This window comes from Pantherophis guttatus, chromosome 1 (assembly GCF_059756535.1).
Source record: "Pantherophis guttatus breed Tessera chromosome 1, ASM5975653v1, whole genome shotgun sequence".
NCBI classification, from domain to species: domain Eukaryota; kingdom Metazoa; phylum Chordata; class Lepidosauria; order Squamata; family Colubridae; genus Pantherophis; species Pantherophis guttatus.
In genome coordinates this window covers 7,301,278-7,320,871 of record NC_142063.1, presented here as the reverse complement: position 1 = coordinate 7,320,871, position 19,594 = coordinate 7,301,278, and the positions used below count along the sequence as shown (strand labels likewise).

Here is a 19,594-nt window from a genome sequence, read left to right as displayed (position 1 = left end):
CCTGGGCTCAGTTGCCTCCTGCTCCAGGCTCTCTCTCCTTGCCCAGTCTGGGCTTCCTGGATTGGGAAGAGGGGCTGAGGGACAGTGGGGCTCCTGCTGGAGGCCTCTGCTACTGCTGGTGCCACAACTTGAAGGCGAGGCAGGGGGTGAGGCAGTGTGTGTGTGTGTGTGTGTGTGTGTGTGTGTGGCTGGGGAGGAGTGGCTGGGGAGAATCAGCTGTAGGGGGGGCTAATAGGGAGGAGCTACCAGGAAGGGACTGATGGGGAGGGTGGCTGTGGTGGGTTAGCTGAAATGGGGAGGCTGGGGTGAGGTGGCCGGGGCAAGGCGACTGCAGCCAATTGTCCCATTCCCATCAATGTGTTGGGATGCAAAGTTACTATTTCATCATTGTCGCTAAATAAGGACTATCTGTCATGTTTATGCAGCTGTTACAACTGCTTAAGCCTTCAGGCTTCAAATGCAGGACCAAATCAAGTCTCACAGCAGTATTGTTTGTTAAGAGTATGCCCAGGATACATTTTCTCCACAGAATAGTGGGAGGAATGCTTGAAGATCAAAGGATGCATTCATATTTATACATTTGAGAAAGATGGAGAAAATGATATATGTATAAGGAATAGATGATGTAAGCATACCTATTCATAATGAACAAACTATCAATTATGCTGCCACTTGTCTAGTGTTACTATCGTCAACAGAGAAATATTCTCTTAATAAAAAAGTATGTCAGTTAGATTGCCATAGAAATTTTGATAAAGCTTATGGAAAACCAGAGAATTTGAGTTTGCTATTTTATGGGCCAATTTGCACACATTCCTCCATTGTTTCCATTTCCCACATGAAAGGCCTTCTGATGGAAATGGAGATGTTATCCTCAACATACCAATTGTGCACTACCCAGGATTAAATGACTACATGTCAGAGGACTCTGTGATTTGTAGGTGCCTCCTGACTTTGATGACTGTCACACCTTGGCACACCTTGAATGACGTTACTGGGAACTTGTCCTCATTAAAGAAATTTGAATGTGATGTTGGGCATGGATAGAATGATTCCTGTGGAGACCTTCTGTGCACACAGATCTCATAGAACACCGTAGTTTACCACGGAAGTCCATGAGATGAAATGTCACAAGAGATGATTAACATACTCCATGCAATTATGACATTCTTTGCTCATTCCTCTCAGGGAGATTCTGCCCAACATTAATGAGGCAGTACTGCAGATCTGGATGTGAGGAAGATTTAAACTCTGCTATTTCAAAAACAATTGAGTAGTGATAGGGAAGTTCTATAAAGCCTCAAACATCTAAGGAAACAGCCATATATGTTTAAAAAAATTGTTATTGAACCTAGTCCTTTAAAACACTACCTTAAAAATAAACTAAATAAAATAAGAAAATTTCCTCCTTGAAATAATAAAGACATCTTTTTTCAAGTTTAACATTTTTTATTAAGTTATAAGATAAAATACAAAATACAAAAGCAAATAGGAAGACAGAGTGTGTGTGAGGGGAAAACAGCGAGAGAAAATTGAGAAGAAATTGGGGAAAAGAAAAGAAGAAACATTGACTTCCGACTCCCTCTGTTGCAGTAAAAAAAAGCATTAACATCAAACCACAACTTTTTGTTTTTCCATATAAACTAACCATTTCTATAAAAACATATCAATCTAATCAGTAAAACCCAAAATCAAAGTTTCATTTTTTTTCCTACTTCAGGCACAAAGTTCAGAAGTGGTTTCCATGTGGAAGCAAAGGTACTTATATTCTTTCCTTTAAGCAAAACGATCAATTTGGCCACTTCGGCCAACTCCATCAGCTTCTGTAGCCATTCATCCACAGTGGGAATCTAAGGGTCCTTCCATTTTTGTGCGTATAATAGTCTTGCTGCTGTCAACATATATAAGATCAAAATTTTTCTCCAAGTCTTTTTCCATTAAACCCAAAGGAAAAGTTTCTGGTTTTATTTTTATTTTCGTTTTAAGAATATTCTGTATTATAGGATGAATTTTACTCTAAAATTTCTTTGCCTTAACACATGTCCACCATAAAAGGCAAAAAGTTCCTTCTTTCCTTTACAAATTCATTTGAAATGCCTTTATGCATTCTCGATAACTTATCTGGTGTTAAATGACGGCTTCCATGACGGCCATGGACCTGACCCAGTTAGTTCATGGCCCCACTCACAGGGGGGGACACACGCTGGACCTGATTTTTGTGTCTGGCCAGTGGTTGAGTGGTCTTATTATAGGGGATATAGACATGAAACCCTTGTCATGGTCAGATCACTCACTCCTTCGTCTGGATCTTCGAACCGCTACACCCCGCCGCAGGGAGGCGGACCCAATTAGATGGATCTTCCCCAGGTGCCTGATGGATCCTGATTGGTTCCAGACGGAGCTTGGGCCAATTCCTGAAGATCTGGCACACGACTCGGCCGAGGACCTAGTAGCTGCCTGGGATCGGGCGGCTGGTGGGGCCTTGGATCGAGTCGTGCCTTTGCGGCCTCTGACCCGGTGTCGATCCCTCGCGGCTCCTTGGTTCACCAAGGAGCTGAGGGAGATGAAACGCCGGAAAAGACGCCTAGAGAGTGGTTGGAGGGCCAGTCTCGCTGAATCTGACCGAACACTGGTAAGGTCGCATATTAAGACCTACCTAGTGGCGATAAAGACGGCAAAGTTTAACTACTTTTCTGCCTCTATTGCGTCATCAGGGAATCGTCCGGCCGCCCTGTTCAGGGTAACCCGCTCCCTGCTCCATCCGGGAGCGCAGGAGGATCCATTGGAAGGCAGGGCGGAGGATTTCGGACAATACCTGTATGACAAAAATCGCTCAGATCCGGGGGGATTTGGACTCTGACTGGGTAGATCAGGGCAGGGTGACGAGGAATAGTCTTGAGAATGTTACCTGTGAGGAGTTTGATGCTGTGACTCCGGATGATGTGGACAGGATTTTGGGGAGACTTAGTGCGGCCACATGTTTACTGGACCCGTGTCCCTCCTGGTTGGTACTGGCCTCCTGGGAGGTTACACGAGGCTGGCTCCAGGGTGTTATCAACGCTTCATTGAGTGAGGGTCACTTCCCCGCCGCCTTGAAAGAAGCGGTGGTGAGGCCTCTCCTCAAGAAGCCGTCCCTGGATCCGGCAATATTGGCCAACTATCGTCCTGTCTCCAACCTTCGCTTCCTGGCGAAGGTTGTTGAGAGTGTGGTCGCGCGACAGTTTCCACAATTCTTGGAGGAAACATCCTATCTAGATCCGTTCCAGTCGGGTTTCAGGCCTGGACACAGGACGGAAACGGCATTGGTCACATTGGTTGATGATCTCTGGAGGGCTCGGGACAGGGGTTGTTCCTCTGTTCTGGTCCTGTTAGACCTCTCAGCGGCTTTTGATACCATCGACCATGGTATCATGCTGCACCGGTTGGAAGAGTTGGGGATGGGGGGCACCGTATTACGGTGGTTCTCCTCCTTTCTCTCCGACCGGTTGCAGTTCGTGTTGGCAGGGGGGCAGAGGTCGACCTCAAGGCCTCTTATATGTGGAGTGCCTCAGGGGTCGGTCCTCTCGCCCCTCCTGTTCAACATTTATGTGAAGCCGCTGGGCGAGATCATCCGTGGCTTTGGGGTGAGATACTACCAGTACGCTGATGACACCCAGCTGTACATCTCCACCCCAGGCCACCCCAACGATGCCCTTGAAGTGATGTCCCAGTGCCTGGAGGCTGTGCGGATCTGGATGGGGAGAAACAGGCTCAGGCTCAACCCTTCCAAGACTGAGTGGCTGTGGCTCCCGGCATCCCGATATAGTCAGTTGACTCCATCACTGACTATTGGGGGCAAGTCGTTGGCCCCCACAGAGAGGGCTCGCAATCTGGGAGTCCTCCTGGATAGGCAGCTGTCCTTGGAGGAACATCTGACGGCTGTAACCAGGGGGACCTTTTGTCAGGTTTGCCTGATCCGCCAGTTGCGGCCCTTTCTTGATCGGGATTCCCTGTGCACAGTCACTCATGCCCTCGTCACCTCTCGCCTTGGCTACTGCAACGCTCTCTACATGGGGCTCCCCTTGAGGAGCACCCGGAGGCTCCAACTGGTCCAGAATGCAGCAGCGCGGGTAGTGACGGGAGCAGCCTGGTGCTCCCATGTAACACCGCTCCTGCGTGAGCTGCACTGGCTCCCAGTGGTCTTCCGGGTGCGCTTCAAGGTGTTGGTTATCACCTTTAAAGCGCTCCATGGCATAGGGCCTAGCTATCTTCGAGACCGCCTGCTGCCACCGACGATCTCCCATCGACCCGTGCGCTCCCACAGAGAGGGCCTCCTCGGGGTGCCATCAGCCAAACAGTGCAGGCTGGTGACCCCCAGGGGGAGGGCCTTCTCTGTGGGGGCACCTACCCTCTGGAATCAATTGCCTCCAGAGATAAGGAGAATCCAAGACCTCAGTGCCTTCCGCCGTGCCCTTAAAACCTTCCTATTCCAGCAAGCCGGGCTGGCCTAATTTTTTAAGTGTTTTTAAGTGTTTTGTTTATTGTTTTTAATTAATGGGGCCAAATTTATATATGTATATTTTAACTGTATTTTAATATTTGTACTTGATGTTTTTACTTGGCTGTTCACCGCCCTGAGTCCTCAGGGAGAAGGGCGGTATACAAATTCAAAATAAAATAAAATAAAATAAAATAAAAATGCCAATGATCCATGATCTTATAAAGTTCTTCTTTTAAATTACAGTTTAGTGTAAATTTTAAACCTTTCATTTACATATTTTCCCATAGTTCAAGCATCGCATTATATCCAAAATTTCTTACCCAGTGAATCATACAATGTTTTACATGTTCACTTTCCAAATTCACGTTCAATAACATTTTATAAATCTTAGCAATAATATGCTCATCACTACCACACAGTAAGATTTCCAATGCATTTTTAGCAAAATCAAACCCACAACTCTTTTTATTTGATTTAAACTTTTCTTTCAGTTCTTGATATGTAAACCAATGGCAAACATAACCTTCTAATACAAGTTCTTCCCTCAACTTTAATGTAGCTTCACCATGCCATCCAAACCTTAATTCGTGGCCTCCTAATTAAAGCAGTCTCTTATTCTGGAGGTTCACCCACTCAGATAACATGCCACAAAATACAATTTCAGGTCTGGTAAACCCAACCCCCCTTTTTCCTTAGCATCTTGCAGTGGTTTGTATGTAATTCTTGGTGTTTTTCCTTTGCCAAATGAAGGTAGAAATGTCTGAAATAATAAACACATATTTAACCACATGTTTTCCTTCCATACAGGGCACTGGGCCTCACTAAGGACATTTTGAAAACATGAGAAACAAAAGACTGTCCACAGGAATATTGTAAGCAGTCAAAGAACTTGATAAGGAATTCTTTTATGGACAAATTCGTCCTTCACGTCATTATTTATTAGAAATCTTATTACATTCTAAACATGCCACAAAGACAAATAAAAATGAGGCAACTCCTAAAATTTTTTGTTTCTTACTATATTTTCTCTACAATTCAGATTGGGCCTCAGCAGAATAATGTAGCATTTGGGAAAAAAGATACAAGCCAAGAGAGCAGCTCCAGAGGCCAAAATGGAGAAGATCTCCACAGCCACCATGGACTTCCCTTTGGTGCTCAAGTAGGTGGGGAGGAAGGATATCCAAACACTGCAAAAGACCAGCATGCTAAAAGTAATGAACTTGGCTTCATTAAAACTATCAGGCAATTTCCTAGCTAGAAATGCCGCTATGAAACTGACAAGGGCCAAAAATCCTAGGTAAGAGAGGACACAGTAAAACATTACAGCTGAGCCTTGCTTACATTCCAAGATGGTCTCTCCAAACAAGGAGTGGAAGTCCAAGTTTAGAAACGGGGGAGAGGCTCCCAGCCAGGTGACACAAAAGACTGCTTGGATCAGGGGACAGGCTATGACAATGGAGTTGGTCAGTGGTTTTCCTAAGAGTTTCCTTGTCTTGTTCCCTGGCTTGGTGGCCATGAAGGCCAAAACCACCATGACAGTCTTTGCCAACACAGCAGAAACTGCAAGGGAAAAGAGAATGGCAAAGGCAGATTGTTGGAAGAGACAGGTGATCTTCCCTGGTTGACCAATGAAGAGGAAGGAGCAGAGGAAGCAAAACAGGAGGGAGACCAGGAGGATGTAGGTGAGATCTCGGTTGTTGGCCTTGACAATTGGTGTGTCATGATATTTATAGAAAATCAACAGGACTGTAGATGTGACCACTGAGAGGAAAAGAGAAAGAAAAACTAAGGTGTATCCCAGGGTGTCTTGATAGGAAAGGAAGTGGATCTTCTTGGCAATGCATTGGTCCTTGTCCTTGTTAGGATATTGGTCTTCTGGGCAGGGTTCACAGTGAGCCGCATCTGAAATCAAGAGTCTTAGTTTAAGAATTTCTGGGGCATCTACCAAGCACATTATCTCTCCTGCATAACAGATACGTGTGTTGCCTTTCTGCTATTGCTTACCCACAAAGGGACTGATGAAAGAACCCAACGTGCCATTTATGGGGCATCAAAAAGAGCAAATCAGCCTTCATTTAAGAAGTCCTGGATATAGAACTGGTGGACCAGTTGAGCCCCTATTTGGACCAGGATGCCCTACGCACAGTTACTCATGCGCTAGTCACCTCCTGTATTGACTACTGCAATGCTCTCTACTTGGGGCTTCCCTTGAAGACCACTCGGAGGCTTCATCTGGTGCAGAATGCAGCCGTGCGGGTTGTGATGGGAGGATCCCGATACGCCCATGTTACACCTCTCCTGTGTGACTTGCATTGGCTGCCGGTTGCCCTCCAGGTGAGATTCAAGGTGCTGGTGATGACCTATAAAGCCCTACATGGCTTGGGCCCAGGATATCTGTCGGACCATCTGCAACCAGCAACGGCTTCCCATCGCCCGGTGCGTTCTCACAGGGAGGGCCTACTCAGGGTGCCGTCGGCTAGACAATGTCGGCTGGCGACCCCCAGAGGTAGAGCTTTCTCTGTGGGTGCACCCACCCTTTGGAATCAACTCCCCCGGGGGCTCCGGTTGGCCCCTGACCTTCGCACTTTCTGCCGTGAACTAAAAACATGGCTGTTTAAATTGCCCAGCCTGGACTGATGGGGTTTTGATTTTTAATGTATTTTAATATGCATTTAATATGTATTTTAACATGTTTCTTACTTGGATTAAGATTGTATATCTTAATTGTTGTGAGCCGCCCTGAGTCCTGCGGAGATAGGGCGGCATATAAATCTAATTAAAATAAAATAAATAAATAAAATAAATAGATTAGCCAGAGACAAGGATTTATGCAGTTCCAGCTATCCATTCACTGTGCACTTCATGAATATTGTGGCTTTCAGTCTGAGATTCCTGCCTGTTTTTTCTCCTATTTTATAATGGGACCCACAGAAGACTGATAGATCTGTTCTCCAGGAATGTTGCTGTTTTTTTCTGTGTGTGTATATTATCCCTGCCTCAACCTCTCTGCTTTGTATCTCAATCTGTTCATTCAGACGTTTTTTCCCTCCCTCCGGCTCTATCAAAGAGACATAGATAGATGAATGTCCTCTTTCCCTGGCAGGTCGATTTCCTCAGAGGTGGATAGTGCTGATGGAAGGAGCATATTCTGAATAATAAAAATGAAAGCGTGGACCGCATGCCCCACTTCCTCAGGAAATATTGAAAGGCGGTTTTTGCAATTAGATGTTAGAATAGGAGTGGAAATGCAAATTGGACATTTATCAATTCTGCCCTAAAGCTATCCTACATGGAACTGCTGAGGATCGGGAAAGGTGGCCTCTGTGGCCAAGGCAATTTATATCTGTAAACTGAAAAGTTTTGCTGAAAAATATGATTTCATGTCACTCTTATCAAAAAAGACAACAATAACAAAAATGACTTAAATAATGTCTTCTTTGATCCTGGAAGATGAACATTTGAAGTCTGCTCTATCTGTCTTGTTAGAAAAGGTCGCTTCTGGACAAGAGTCACACTGGTAGCAGCAAACCTGCTTGCCCTCTGGAACTCTTTTCCTCTCTCCTGCATGGCACCTTTTCCTTCCACACCTGGCAATGGGGATCGTCTGAAAGAGAAAAGAGAAACACTTGAGAAAGAGCCTGGTGGCACAGTGGACTAAGTGCTGTTAAAGTAGCACTTAAGTTGCCAGCTGCCTGCAATTACTGCAAGTTCAAATCTCCCCAGGCTCAAGGTTGACTCAGCCTTCCATCCTTTCTACGGTAGGTAAAATGGGGACCCAAATTGTGGGGGCAATAAGCTGACTTTGTATAAATATCCAAAAGTATGAAGGCTATTGCTTAACGCATTGTAAGCCGTCCTGAGTCTCCAGAGAAGGGCAGCGCATATAAATCAATTTTTTTTAAAAAAATATGACCTAAGCAAGGAACCTGCTGCATTCATTCTTTCTCCTATTCCTATTTCCCTTCCTTGTTCCTACTTTTATGTTCAGATTCTCTTCTAAAGAAATAGTTTGCCACTGTCTATCAGAACTCAAGAAAAGTGCTGAGGTAATCAGACTGGGGGCATTCCTGACACACCCATGGATGTGGGAGATTGCATCTGGAATCTCAGCCTGCAGAAGAAGAATTGTGATGGGATTAGAGGATTTCTAAAAGAAAGAACCATGAGGATACAACTGAGTGGAAATGGTCGATGGAAATCATTGTTGCCTGTTGTAATTGCATCCTGCATTTCAAGCAGGAATCATTCCCAAGCCTAAACCTTTGTGGAATGACATAAATCAGAGCTTAAATGTGTTACATTCAGACCAGATTTTTCATGAAACAACTGCCCTAATTTTTGACTCAATTGATTATTTTTCAAGTTAGGAAGGTGTTCTGCATCTCAGGAAGAGAATGAATCTCTCTCTGAATGTACAACATTTCCCTGCAGCTCACCTTTGTGGCCCAGATGATTCCATCAGAGTTAATGGTGAAATCCTGGCCTGGGGGAGCCTCAGGATTTACTTGCCCAACCTTCATGGGGACAAAAGATTGATTGGGGAGGAAAAGCCAATTGAGAAGATCAAAACGAGCAGATGCCAGTCCATCTTCTGAGAAGGAGGCTTCCTCTCCAGCACTGTTGTTGAACTGCACATTGCTCAAATAGGGAAGGATCTGAAAGAAACGAGACCTTTTGAAATAGGAGTATGTGGGCTATACCTGAGGAATCTGGTATGTTGAACTCTGAAACTAAGTTTTCCCTTTTTCACTGGGCACTAGTATTTCACCAAAACAGAAGAATTTTAGTTCCACAATATAACTTTAATTTTAGGCTTTTCCTCTTGTGAGACTTGGCTATATGCAATTTCCAATAGTTCCTTTGGCCTGAGGCCTTCTTAACTGAAAAATGAACGTTTGAAATGAATAGATCATTTCTATCAGAACCATGGAAAATTCCACTGATTTCCTCTAGCTCATTCTCAAAGGCAGCAGAATGCAGGAACCAGGTTTGATCTACTGGGCCATGTGGAAGGGAGCATCTGACCTGGTTGGTCACTTCACTAGTCACAGAGGTCCAACATTTTAGCCTTTGATGCAGAAAATTCTGATGAATTTCAGACCAGGAACCCATTAGGACCACTTTGATTCTTGTCATAGGAACAGAATCAGAGTGTAAGGTCCCAAAATGTACTTGAGCCACCAGAATGCCAAAGAGAGAGACCCAAGAAGAGGCTTGGAAAAGAAACAGCCTTTATTTGTGCAAAGAAGAGCTGGGTAGACCATTCCATGAACATACAGGGAAGATACATGTAAGGAAGGCCACACCTTGGGGAAAGTATGGCGTCCTTTTATACCTTCAGAGACATCAGCTTATTACCCAGTTCTGGCCCCCTGGCCATGCCTTCCTTGGAGCCCTGCATTGGCTGTGCAGCAAGCAACAGGGGGGCTGGGGGCTTAGCAACACAGCTATTGGCCCCATGAAACCCTGCCAAACCATGACATACCCCGCTTCTTGTTTGAGATACGTACCAGGCACCGAGTTATTAAAAAAAAACCCAAGATAGCAGGAGTTAGATCACTGGTAGAAGCAAATGGCAGAGGCAATTCCAATTCTTAGCAAAGCAATTCTTACAGAAGCAAAACAGCAAGTCAAACCAATTCTACTGACTCTACTATTATCTCCCACTAATTCTACCTATTCTATTATTATTATTATTATTATTATTATTATTATTATTATTATTATTATTATTATTATTATTATTATTATTATTTTCCTTTCAACAGTATTGAAAGGCACAATACTAGTCCAACCCCCTGATCAAGCAACAGGCCCTCTACAGTTTTAGACAAGGGGCTATCCTGTCTCTTCTTCAGTGACTCCAGCAATGGGGCTCCCTCGGCTTCTAAAGTAAACCGCTCCTTATGAAATTTCTCCTTAGTTCTAGGTTGCTTCTCTCCTTTGTTACTTTCCATCCATTATTAATCAGAAGCTCTTTTCACACAGCGAGCTGTGTGGGGAAAAAAATGCCTTTGAAAGCCTCTGGCGATCCCAGCTGACTTGCCTGATAATCCAAAAGCTTCTAAAAAGATTTTTTTCTGCAACCTCTTCGGCCAAAGAGGTTGTAGAAAAAATGCTTTTAAAAGTAAAAAAAAAAAAAAAAGTTGGCCACGCCCACCCAGTCACATTAACCCCCCCCCACACACACACACCAAGCCACGCCCACAGAACCACTAGTAACAAATTTTAGATTCCACCCCTGGTTAATATCATGGCCCAGAGGATCATTGGTTGCCCTCTCCCCTCTTTGGAGGAGCGCTACAGGGTTCTTAAACTTTCTTAAAGATCCATCTCATCCTGGCCACCCTTTTTTTTTTGAACTATTACAATCTGGCAGATGGTACAGGACAATAAAAACAAGGACAAACAGGCTGAAAAACAGCTTTTGTACCAGAACAGTAACTATATTAAATTCTACTGTATTTAGTTAGTTAAACTAAACTAAACTAAACTAAACTAAACTAAACTAAACTAAACTAAACTAAACTAAACTAAACTAAACTAAACTAAACTAAACTAAACTAAACTAAACTGAAGAAATTCATATGGGAGCTTCCAATTAAAGTGTCTGTGGACTGAATTAAAAGCCATAGAAATTACCTGCCATGACTGAACATTTGAGATCCTCTTTCCAAGCCTCATCATGGTCAGTCGAACTCTGGATCCATCCATTGCATGTAAAGCGTGTGCCAGAGCATAAACAGCATTGTAGATATTGTAACTTTCTCCTGTCATCCTTTTTTCAATAGTGTAATTTGGCAGATTCTGCACATTCTCCTTTCCTGTACATTGATTTTCCCCCTTTGGAGGGATCTTTCCTGATTTATGGATCTTGCAGCAAAAGACCTGTTCCCACCATGGAGGGAGAAAGACATCTCTTTGGGGGTTCAAGGGGTCTAAAGACAGGAGGAAGTGGCTGAATTCAGAGACATCCCCTGAGTGGTCCCTAAAATGCAGGGCCCCATGCAAAAGATTTATAAATTGCAATGTGTATTCAGATTCATCCAGGCCAAGTTTCCAATGGGAAGTGAAGATACAAACTTTCCTAACTGATACTTTTCTGACTTTTTCAAAAAAAATTATTGCACTTATTACAGTGATAGTAAAAGCTGAGTCTGCAAACAGAATAAACACTTGTGTTTTAGACAAAGTAGGGAAATTGAGAATTAACTTTTTCAGAGTGATTTCAGAATTATCCAATTCCACCATTAGAGTGAAGGCCAGGCAGATCTCCTTCTCCTGGAGCATTGGCCTCAGAGTTGAGATGAAACGTTCTCCTCTGTCATCTTCAGGGGCCAGAAGACCAACCCAGTTCCACTGGAAATGCAGGAGCAGCTGGACTAAACCCACATACTGAGGAGATTCCTTGGGATTAATCCGGAAGAAGGAAGGATAAACTCTTCTCTCTCCCTGAGAGAACTCAAAACCAACACCGAGCTGGAGAAAAAGAGATTCTGTTTTCAAAGACAAAGTAAATGCTTTATGTTGACTTTAGTCGTGACCATTGTGTGGTTGATGGCCCTCCAGTCAGACCATCTGACTTTGAATGGCAAACTTCATCTTCTTCCCTTCTTAGCCATTTTTATTGGTTGTCAGAAGACAAGAGAGGAAACCAACAACCTGATACAGAGAATCAATGGCACTAAAATGATGGCTACCCTTTAATAAAGAATAATCTAGGAGTCACAAGCTCATTATATGTCCCACCCCCAAAGTACTTTCATTTTTGGCTTCTCTGTGTGTATTTTGATCTTTGTCTATTCCATACTGTATCCAATGGAGCTCTCTTACCTGTGGGACCTTAAAGACGCTGAAGATGGAGGCCATCAGCCTTGAGGACTTGGCCCTGAGACCACCAATGACGGACAGCAGAGTGTCCTGCAGGTGACATTTGTACCCTGGAACCATTTGGCCTCGTGAGGAGAGTATGGAGAGGCTGTTTAAGGAAATATCCATCTCCCTCTGGAAATGGCAGGAGATGTGAAGGCCAAGGGTGATGTTGAGAAGCAAAATAAAATCCTTATTGACCTCAGAGACAGCAAACATCAAAGCAAGGAACTGCTGGTAGTAACTGGTGATGAGTCTGTAGTGAGAAAAAGATTGGAGAACATTACAGGAAAGCTTGTGCATGGCTGTAGAATTTCCTTCACTGTTTGGGGGGGATTTGGGGGGCAGAAACTCACAAATTTCATTGGGTTGGGCTTTTTTGTTCAAAGGATTTCCCTTGGCTAAACTTGGATGACTTTGTGAGAAAGGAAACAAGCCTTTCCATAGATATCATGGACTGTTTTATACTCTCTATCATCCCTGCCATATTCATTTTGCTGTAGTGGCTGTAATCGTTTCCAACTGCTCCGCTTTCAATTGAATACTTTAAGGTTCCTCTTGGAGCAGCTTCTTCAGGTGGGGTAAAGATTGCTGAGCACAGGACTACAGTGGGGGTCTCCTCGTAGATTTACTGAAGGCCATTATTCATCAGCAATGCTGATTCAATACTAAGAGGGATTTTTGAATCCCCTTGAAGAGTGTTGAGCTTTTATTTGAATTTTCTTCTAGAAATTACTGGTGAGATTAATATTATAATTTGACTTCTTCACTAGGCCAGCACAGCTTCCCTCTTCATTTTTGCTGTTTATCATCTTCGTGATGAAGAACTTGAGAATTCGAATCTATTTTAAAAGCTTGCTACTTTATGGAGAAAAGCACAAAATGTGCACTACACCAGGACAGTGCAAAACACTAGAAGTATTTCTGAAAAAAGGTCCCAGAGTTTAAAGCAAAGAGAATAATTATCTGCATGTTTCCCTTACAGCTGAAACTTACGCATTCTGCAGAGGAGCATTCAGTGTATTAAAGTCTTTGACAGGTGATATGAAAATGGATCCCAAGGGCAAATTCCCACCAATAATGAGATTACCAGGCCTATAGTAGATGTTCTTTAACTGGATATAATCGCTAAGCACACAGATGGCTTGCAGCCTCTTTGCTGTAGTTGGAGCCAGGAGCCAGAAGAGCATCAGCATCATCAGAAGTAGCATAACTCCTGCCCGGTCAGTCTTATCACCTTCCCTCCTAGAATAGAAATCAAGGTTCACGCAGAAACTGATTTGAAGGTTTCTCCTGAAATCTCACTGGACCTTTAGCAGATCAGACACCACCTGTGCGTCCTGGATGGCATCAGGACAAATTTATATCAACAATACTTCCTCTTACCTGTGTTTGGGCTGTGACCATAGAGAGAACAAAGGCATGTGAGTCTCTTCAAACCCAGGAGTTAGATCTTTCCAAGGCAAGTTAAGATGACACGTTCTGCCCCTCATCTGGTGAACTCAGAGATATTTTTTAAAGCAGGTTTTATCCTGGAAGATCTTTGTGTCTGGAAATCCACAGGGGATAAATGAAGAATGACTGTTCTTCTGATAATTGCAGGGAAAAGACATTATCCCATCCCCTTAACAACAGCTTCTCTTCATGCAGCAGAATGGAAAACACGTTTGTGTCTCTTCTTGTAATTCACAGAGCAGATGGACTCATGGAGAAGTTGTCTAGTTGACCTACATGAAAGTGACCTCTGCACAGAAGATGGATTTTGGCTTATGCCCTAGTTGGGTCAGATCATACAAGGCCTACTTGGGAACAGTGGCAGAAGGCAGAAATGTAATTTGAGAAAGAATCTCAGGATATTATCTGCATTTTTTTTTAGCAAGACTGTTGTTGTAGCCTAAGGGTAGCAATTGTCATCTGGGTGTCTCTTTGGGTCTTTTGGGGTGCTGCTCCTCAAATTGCCAGGTCTGAATTTTTTTCTAGAAGATTCATTCACAGGACCAGTTGGGATCGTTGCCACTGTAGCAGCCTTCATATTGCAAGGCATCCTCTGTGTCTGGGCCTCATTTCACAGCTGACTGTGGGGTTCCCCAGACTTATGGTTTGAGAGATGTCCATTTGCCATCTCCGGGGCAAGCCTTAGAGGCATTTCACCATGACCCCCATCATTCTTGCCTCAACTCAAAACAGATGACTTCCAACGTGATCTGAGGAGGAGCTGTCCTTGTCCCCTTTGTCCTGGCCAGATCATGGCCTGATGGCTTTGAGATTCTTTTATGCTGCCCCTCTCTGCAGGGAGGACGGATCTATTTGACCAGTCCACTCTTTGTGACTGATGGGGTTCCAAAGGGAACTGAGGATTATACCCAAGGTTCTGCTGCATGGTCCTTCTGAGGCCTTGGTCACTACCTGGAATAGGAAAGCTTCTGAGGCCTTGGATGGGATCACTCGCATGCAACCTCTCTTGGCCCATTGTTCCCAACATGCCCCATAATTCAGTTGAGGGAGCTGAAAATAATGTTTTCAATAATGTTAATGTTCAGTTGTATATTCACGGACTGACCAAGCAGTGCTCTTATGTTTTTGCTGGATGGGGAGGAACAATCATGGTTTAAATCCTAGGCTTCAAAAACAGAGGGATAGAATCAAGTTCACATGAAGTATTTGTACTACTTTATAATACCTTGGGAAGATCACACCTGGAATACGGCATCCAGTTTTGGTCGCTACGATATAAAAAAGATTTTGAGACTCTAGAAAGAGTGCAGAGAACAGCAAGAATGGTTAGGTGGCTGGATGCTGAAACCTACGATCAGGAACTGTGTATGTCTAGTCTCAGAGTCCAGTTGCCTCTTGAAAAACACCTTTGGGAAAACTATGACCTGGTTGACTGGGAATCTCCATAGACAGATTGCAGGAACTGTGTTCGCCTAGTTTAAGAGAGAAGGACTAGAGGTGACATGGTAGCAGTCTTCCAATATTTGAGGGGCTGTCAAAGAAAAAGGAGGGTCAACCTATTCTCCAAAGCACCTGAAGAAGTAATGGATGGAACCTTATCAAGGAGTGATCCAACTAGAAGTAAGGAGAAATTTCTTGACAGTGAGAACAATTAATCAGTGGAAGGGCTTGCCTCCAGAAGTGGCTAATGCTCCCACACTGGAAGTTTTTAAGAAGAGATTGGAAAACCATTTGGTTTTCTTCTCTTCTCTTCTCTTCTCTTCTCTTCTCTTCTCTTCTCTTCTCTTCTCTTCTCTTCTCTTCTCTTCTCTTCTCTTCTCTTCTCTTCTCTTCTCTTCTCTTCCCTTCCCTTCCCTTCCCTTCCCTTCCCTTCCCTTCCCTTCCCTTCCCTTCCCTTCCATTCCATATTCTCTTCTCTTCTCTTCTCTTCTCTTCTCTTCTCTTCTCTTCTCTTCTCTTCTCTTCTCTTCTCTTCTCTTCTCTTCTCTTCTCTTCTCTTCTCTTCCCTTCCCTTCCCTTCCCTTCCCTTCCCTTCCATATTCTATTCTATTCTATTCTATTCTATTCTATTCTATTCTATTCTATTCTATTCTATTCTATTCTATTCTATTCTATTCCATTCCATTCCATTCCATTCCATTCCATTCTATTCTATTCTATTCTATTCTATTCTATTCTATCCCAAACATTACATCAACTAGACCAGCACTGTTTCTTATGTATTGTCCCTCCTTACTTTTGTTGTTGTTTATCACCTTCCTGGTGAAAAATTCTGGAAAGATTGAGAATTTTAGACTATTTTATACATTTGGCTCTATTACAAAAAACACAAAGACTTGAACTGCACAAGGACAATGCCAATAGTACAACAACTAGTATTTCTGATAGGAGTCCCTTAAATCCCAAAGAAAGCAATCAATTATCTACATTTATCCCATCCAGGTGAAACTTACACAGATGGCAAAGCACGTTGGTATGGGTTTAGATAAGAGTCTGGCCCATCGTTGGGAAAAAAACTGTGGTTCCCAGAGCCAAATTCCCACTAATAATAAGATCACCAGGCTTGTAAAACGTCTCTGGAATAAACATAAGCCATGGTATGGCACAGCTAGTCTGCATCCCCTTCATAGAAGTTGGAGGCAGGAGCCAGAAGAGCAGCATCAGCAGAAGAGGCAGCCAAGTCATTCTTGTCACCTTCCCACCTAGATCAGAAATCATGGTTTGTGCAGAGGCTGAATTGCAGGTAGCCATTCATCCAGGCCGTTTCCGTGAGGATTCAGGGCTGGGTATGAGATGGAAACGGCATTAGAGTGGAATAAAGACTCCTGCCTCGGGCAGGAGGTTGGACTAGAAGATCTCCAAAGTCCCTTCCAGCTCTCTATTTATAGGATTCTATCTGAGGAACCATCTCACCCCAATGATATTAGTGTTAGTCCACCCCTCTCTATCCATCAGAAGGGGTATGATGCATAATTTAATTATCTGTTTCCCAGCTGTATTTTCCAATACTCCTATCTCTATTTGACTGGTTCACAGTTTGACTACTATTCTCCAATAAAATCTCTTCCACTTCCTCCTATTTCTTTCTTTCTTTTTTTTTTTTTTGCTGGTTCGCAACTTAATCAGCTGCTTTCCAGCAACGTTTTCCTCCACTCCTTTCCTTGGTTGTTTTGGCTGGTTCACAGTATAATTTTAACTGGACACCGACTTTCTCCTTTACTCCTCCTAAATCTGTTATAAAACTGGTTCACAACTCAAATGATTGCCTTCCAGCAATGCTTTCCTCCGCTCCTACCCCTATTTTTAACTAGTTCACAACTTTATTTCAGTTGATCCCCAGATATAGTCTCCTCCACTCCTACTTTTTATTTTTTGGCTAGTTCACAGTTTTGCTTTAACTGTTCCCCAGCGTATGCTTTCCTCCACTCCTAACTCTATATTTGGCTGTTTCACAGCTTTGCTTTAACTGTTATCCAGCACGTGCTTTCCTCCACTCCTAACTCTTAATTTTATTTTTAACTGGTTCCCAGTTTGCTTTGACTGTTCTCCAGTATGATGCTTTCCTCCACTCCTACCTTATTTGTAAGACTGGGTCACAGCTTTGTTTTCACTGATCTCCAGAATCATGCTTTCCTCCACTCCTAAATTCATTTATTTAACTGATTCATAGCATTTTATTTTAGTTATTATCCAGCTTTACGCTTCCCTCCATTCCAACATCTCTTATTCAGTTATTTAGCTTCAAATTACTTCAAAATATATTACCAATGTTATTTTCCAATCTACTCTCCTCCATATCTCTTGCTAATTTAAAATGAAAATATATTTCAACAAATATCTTAACTCCTATTCTCTCCTAGATTTTCTCCCATTCCATGCTTATTTCTTATTTTCAATTAAAAAACAACATTTTAAACCACTATAAAATCAATTTTCTATGGTTATTAGTTAATTCTTTTTAACATCCAATGCCTTAAAAAGAATACATTTTCTTCCAAATTATTAAGTCTGTAAGTAGTGCTTATTAAGAAATCAAGATTTAAAAAGGCATTAGCACATCCAAACATTTTTGTTCAATCATTTATACTCTTATTTCTTAATCAAATTTTTTGTATATTTATATAAAAATAATAATAAAAAAGAATACTAGCAATAATAATAATTACAATAAAATAAATAATAATAATAAAAGAAACAATAAAAAAGATAAATGAAGAAGGAAGAGAGTAAAAATATAACAAAAGAAATCAAATGGGTTAGAAAAAATAGAGAGGGGAAAAAAGACAAGGAAAAAGATACAAGAAAAAAAAAGAAAATAGAGAGAGAGCATGGAGAAGCAAGAAAGTATCTCCTAGCATTGTTCACCCAATCACCCAAAAACCATTACATTCACCTAAGTCAAAGTATAACATTTTGTTATCTTGTTACATAATATATTCCGTTATTCCTTTCTCCAGTCTATCCAAATATGTCTCTTTCCCATTTCAATGTCATCAAAGTTAAAAATTCTACAAAATTGGTTCTAAAACTCTTCCATATACGGTATCTTCATGTCCTTCTTTTGTTGCCACGTTTATTAGTCCAGCTTTTCATTATTCCATTTAATTTCTTCCTTCCAATCTTCAAATAAATCCTCCAGTGGACAGGTTATATATCCAAAGTCAAGTTCTCAAAGTCTTTTCCTCTAAATAGTCAAATTTAAGTAACAAGCAACAAAGTTTCTCTTTTCAAGTAACAAACTGTCAGGAATTTACACTTTCACTTCTCAGCTAATAGCCATTTTGTCAGTCTCTGTTTGTTTTTTCCCTTTGCTTTTAAAGGCATAATTATTTCCTCTTCTCCTGCCTCTTTCCCAGGCATGATCCAATCTCATTTATCCACAAAAAAGAAAAAAAAATATCCAAATCTGTAATCAAATCAATTCCAAAAAATCAGTAATTGATGTTATCCACCAACAGGTCTTTTCTCTTTATGCCCCAATAGTTCTCAGCTGCTGTTAAGGCTGGGGTGAACTTGTTGTAATCCATCCTTTATGGGCAGTTCCCGCCTGGGCGAGTATCCACTCACCCGGCATGCAAACTCCCGGCTCCGCTCTCCGCTTCTCCTCCTCTCCCCCTGCACATTCTTGTGTCCCGGTTGCTGTGGTTTCAAGGCAGCCACCATGGCCGCCGCTCCACCACCACCAGCGTAGAGGGCAAGCCTCCAGCCCTGAGGATCCTGCCCGTTCCTCTTGGCCGTCCGAGGGGTCCCTCTCTATCCCCCTGTCCCTACAGGACAGGGTAGGTCCATCGACCTGCTGGCGGGGGCTTAGCAGACAGGGTTTTCGCAGGGCTCCGAAGAGCCCGCTAATTCCCCATCTGGTTCCCCGCGGCACCAACCGGAAGCTCCCCCTTATTAAGGTTATAAAGATTATGAATCAGTTAAATATCAGATTTAATAGAATATGAGAATAAGATTGAAGTAAATAAAATAAAATATTCTGGAAGTAACAAATTATAGAAGGAAATGTTGATTGACTTTGAAATGAATTTAAGAGAGGAGAAAAATATTTTTTGCTAAGATCATGGATATTAGTTGTCATTTAAGAGAGGTAAAATATAGATTTGCAGTAATGGGTTTTAGGATTGAGGAATATATATGAAATATTGATTGTTAAAATGATAAAAACTTAGAACGGTGTTTATTGTTTAGAAATTTGGGTGTAATAGTAGAATGATAAATGTTTAGAATAAGATTTTTCTTTTTTTTCTCTTTTTTTAAGATGTAAATGGATAAAATCTGGAACAAAAT

General features: G+C 42.4%; 1 protein-coding gene across 1 annotated transcript; it reads right to left on the bottom strand.

Annotated features, from left to right (window-relative positions):
- Positions 1-5,386: 5,386 nt before the first annotated feature.
- LOC148116299 (vomeronasal type-2 receptor 26-like) lies at positions 5,387-18,967 on the bottom strand. Its single transcript, XM_087892304.1, has 5 exons — positions 18,872-18,967; positions 13,736-13,746; positions 13,346-13,594; positions 12,376-12,605; positions 5,387-6,382 (listed from the first exon to the last, which is right to left on the bottom strand). Exons 1-5 carry the CDS (start codon positions 18,965-18,967, stop codon positions 5,478-5,480), a joined length of 1,491 nt encoding a protein of 496 aa, XP_087748430.1. The 3' UTR covers positions 5,387-5,477.
- Between the last annotated feature and the right edge of the window lie 627 nt (positions 18,968-19,594).

What these genes read in the sequence shown, in the direction of transcription:
- LOC148116299 (XM_087892304.1), bottom strand. Translation starts at nt 18,967, where the DNA reads ATGGTGGCTGCCTTGAAACCACAGCAACCGGGACACAAGAATGTGCAG. An exon ending in AATGCTCCTCTGCAGAATGC is followed by an intron (nt 12,606 to 13,345) that starts GTAAGTTTCAGC and finishes TTCTCACTACAG; the next exon opens with ACTCATCACCAGTTACTACC. An exon ending in TCTGCTGTCCGTCATTGGTG is followed by an intron (nt 6,383 to 12,375) that starts GTCTCAGGGCCA and finishes TCTTGATTTCAG; the next exon opens with ATGCGGCTCACTGTGAACCC.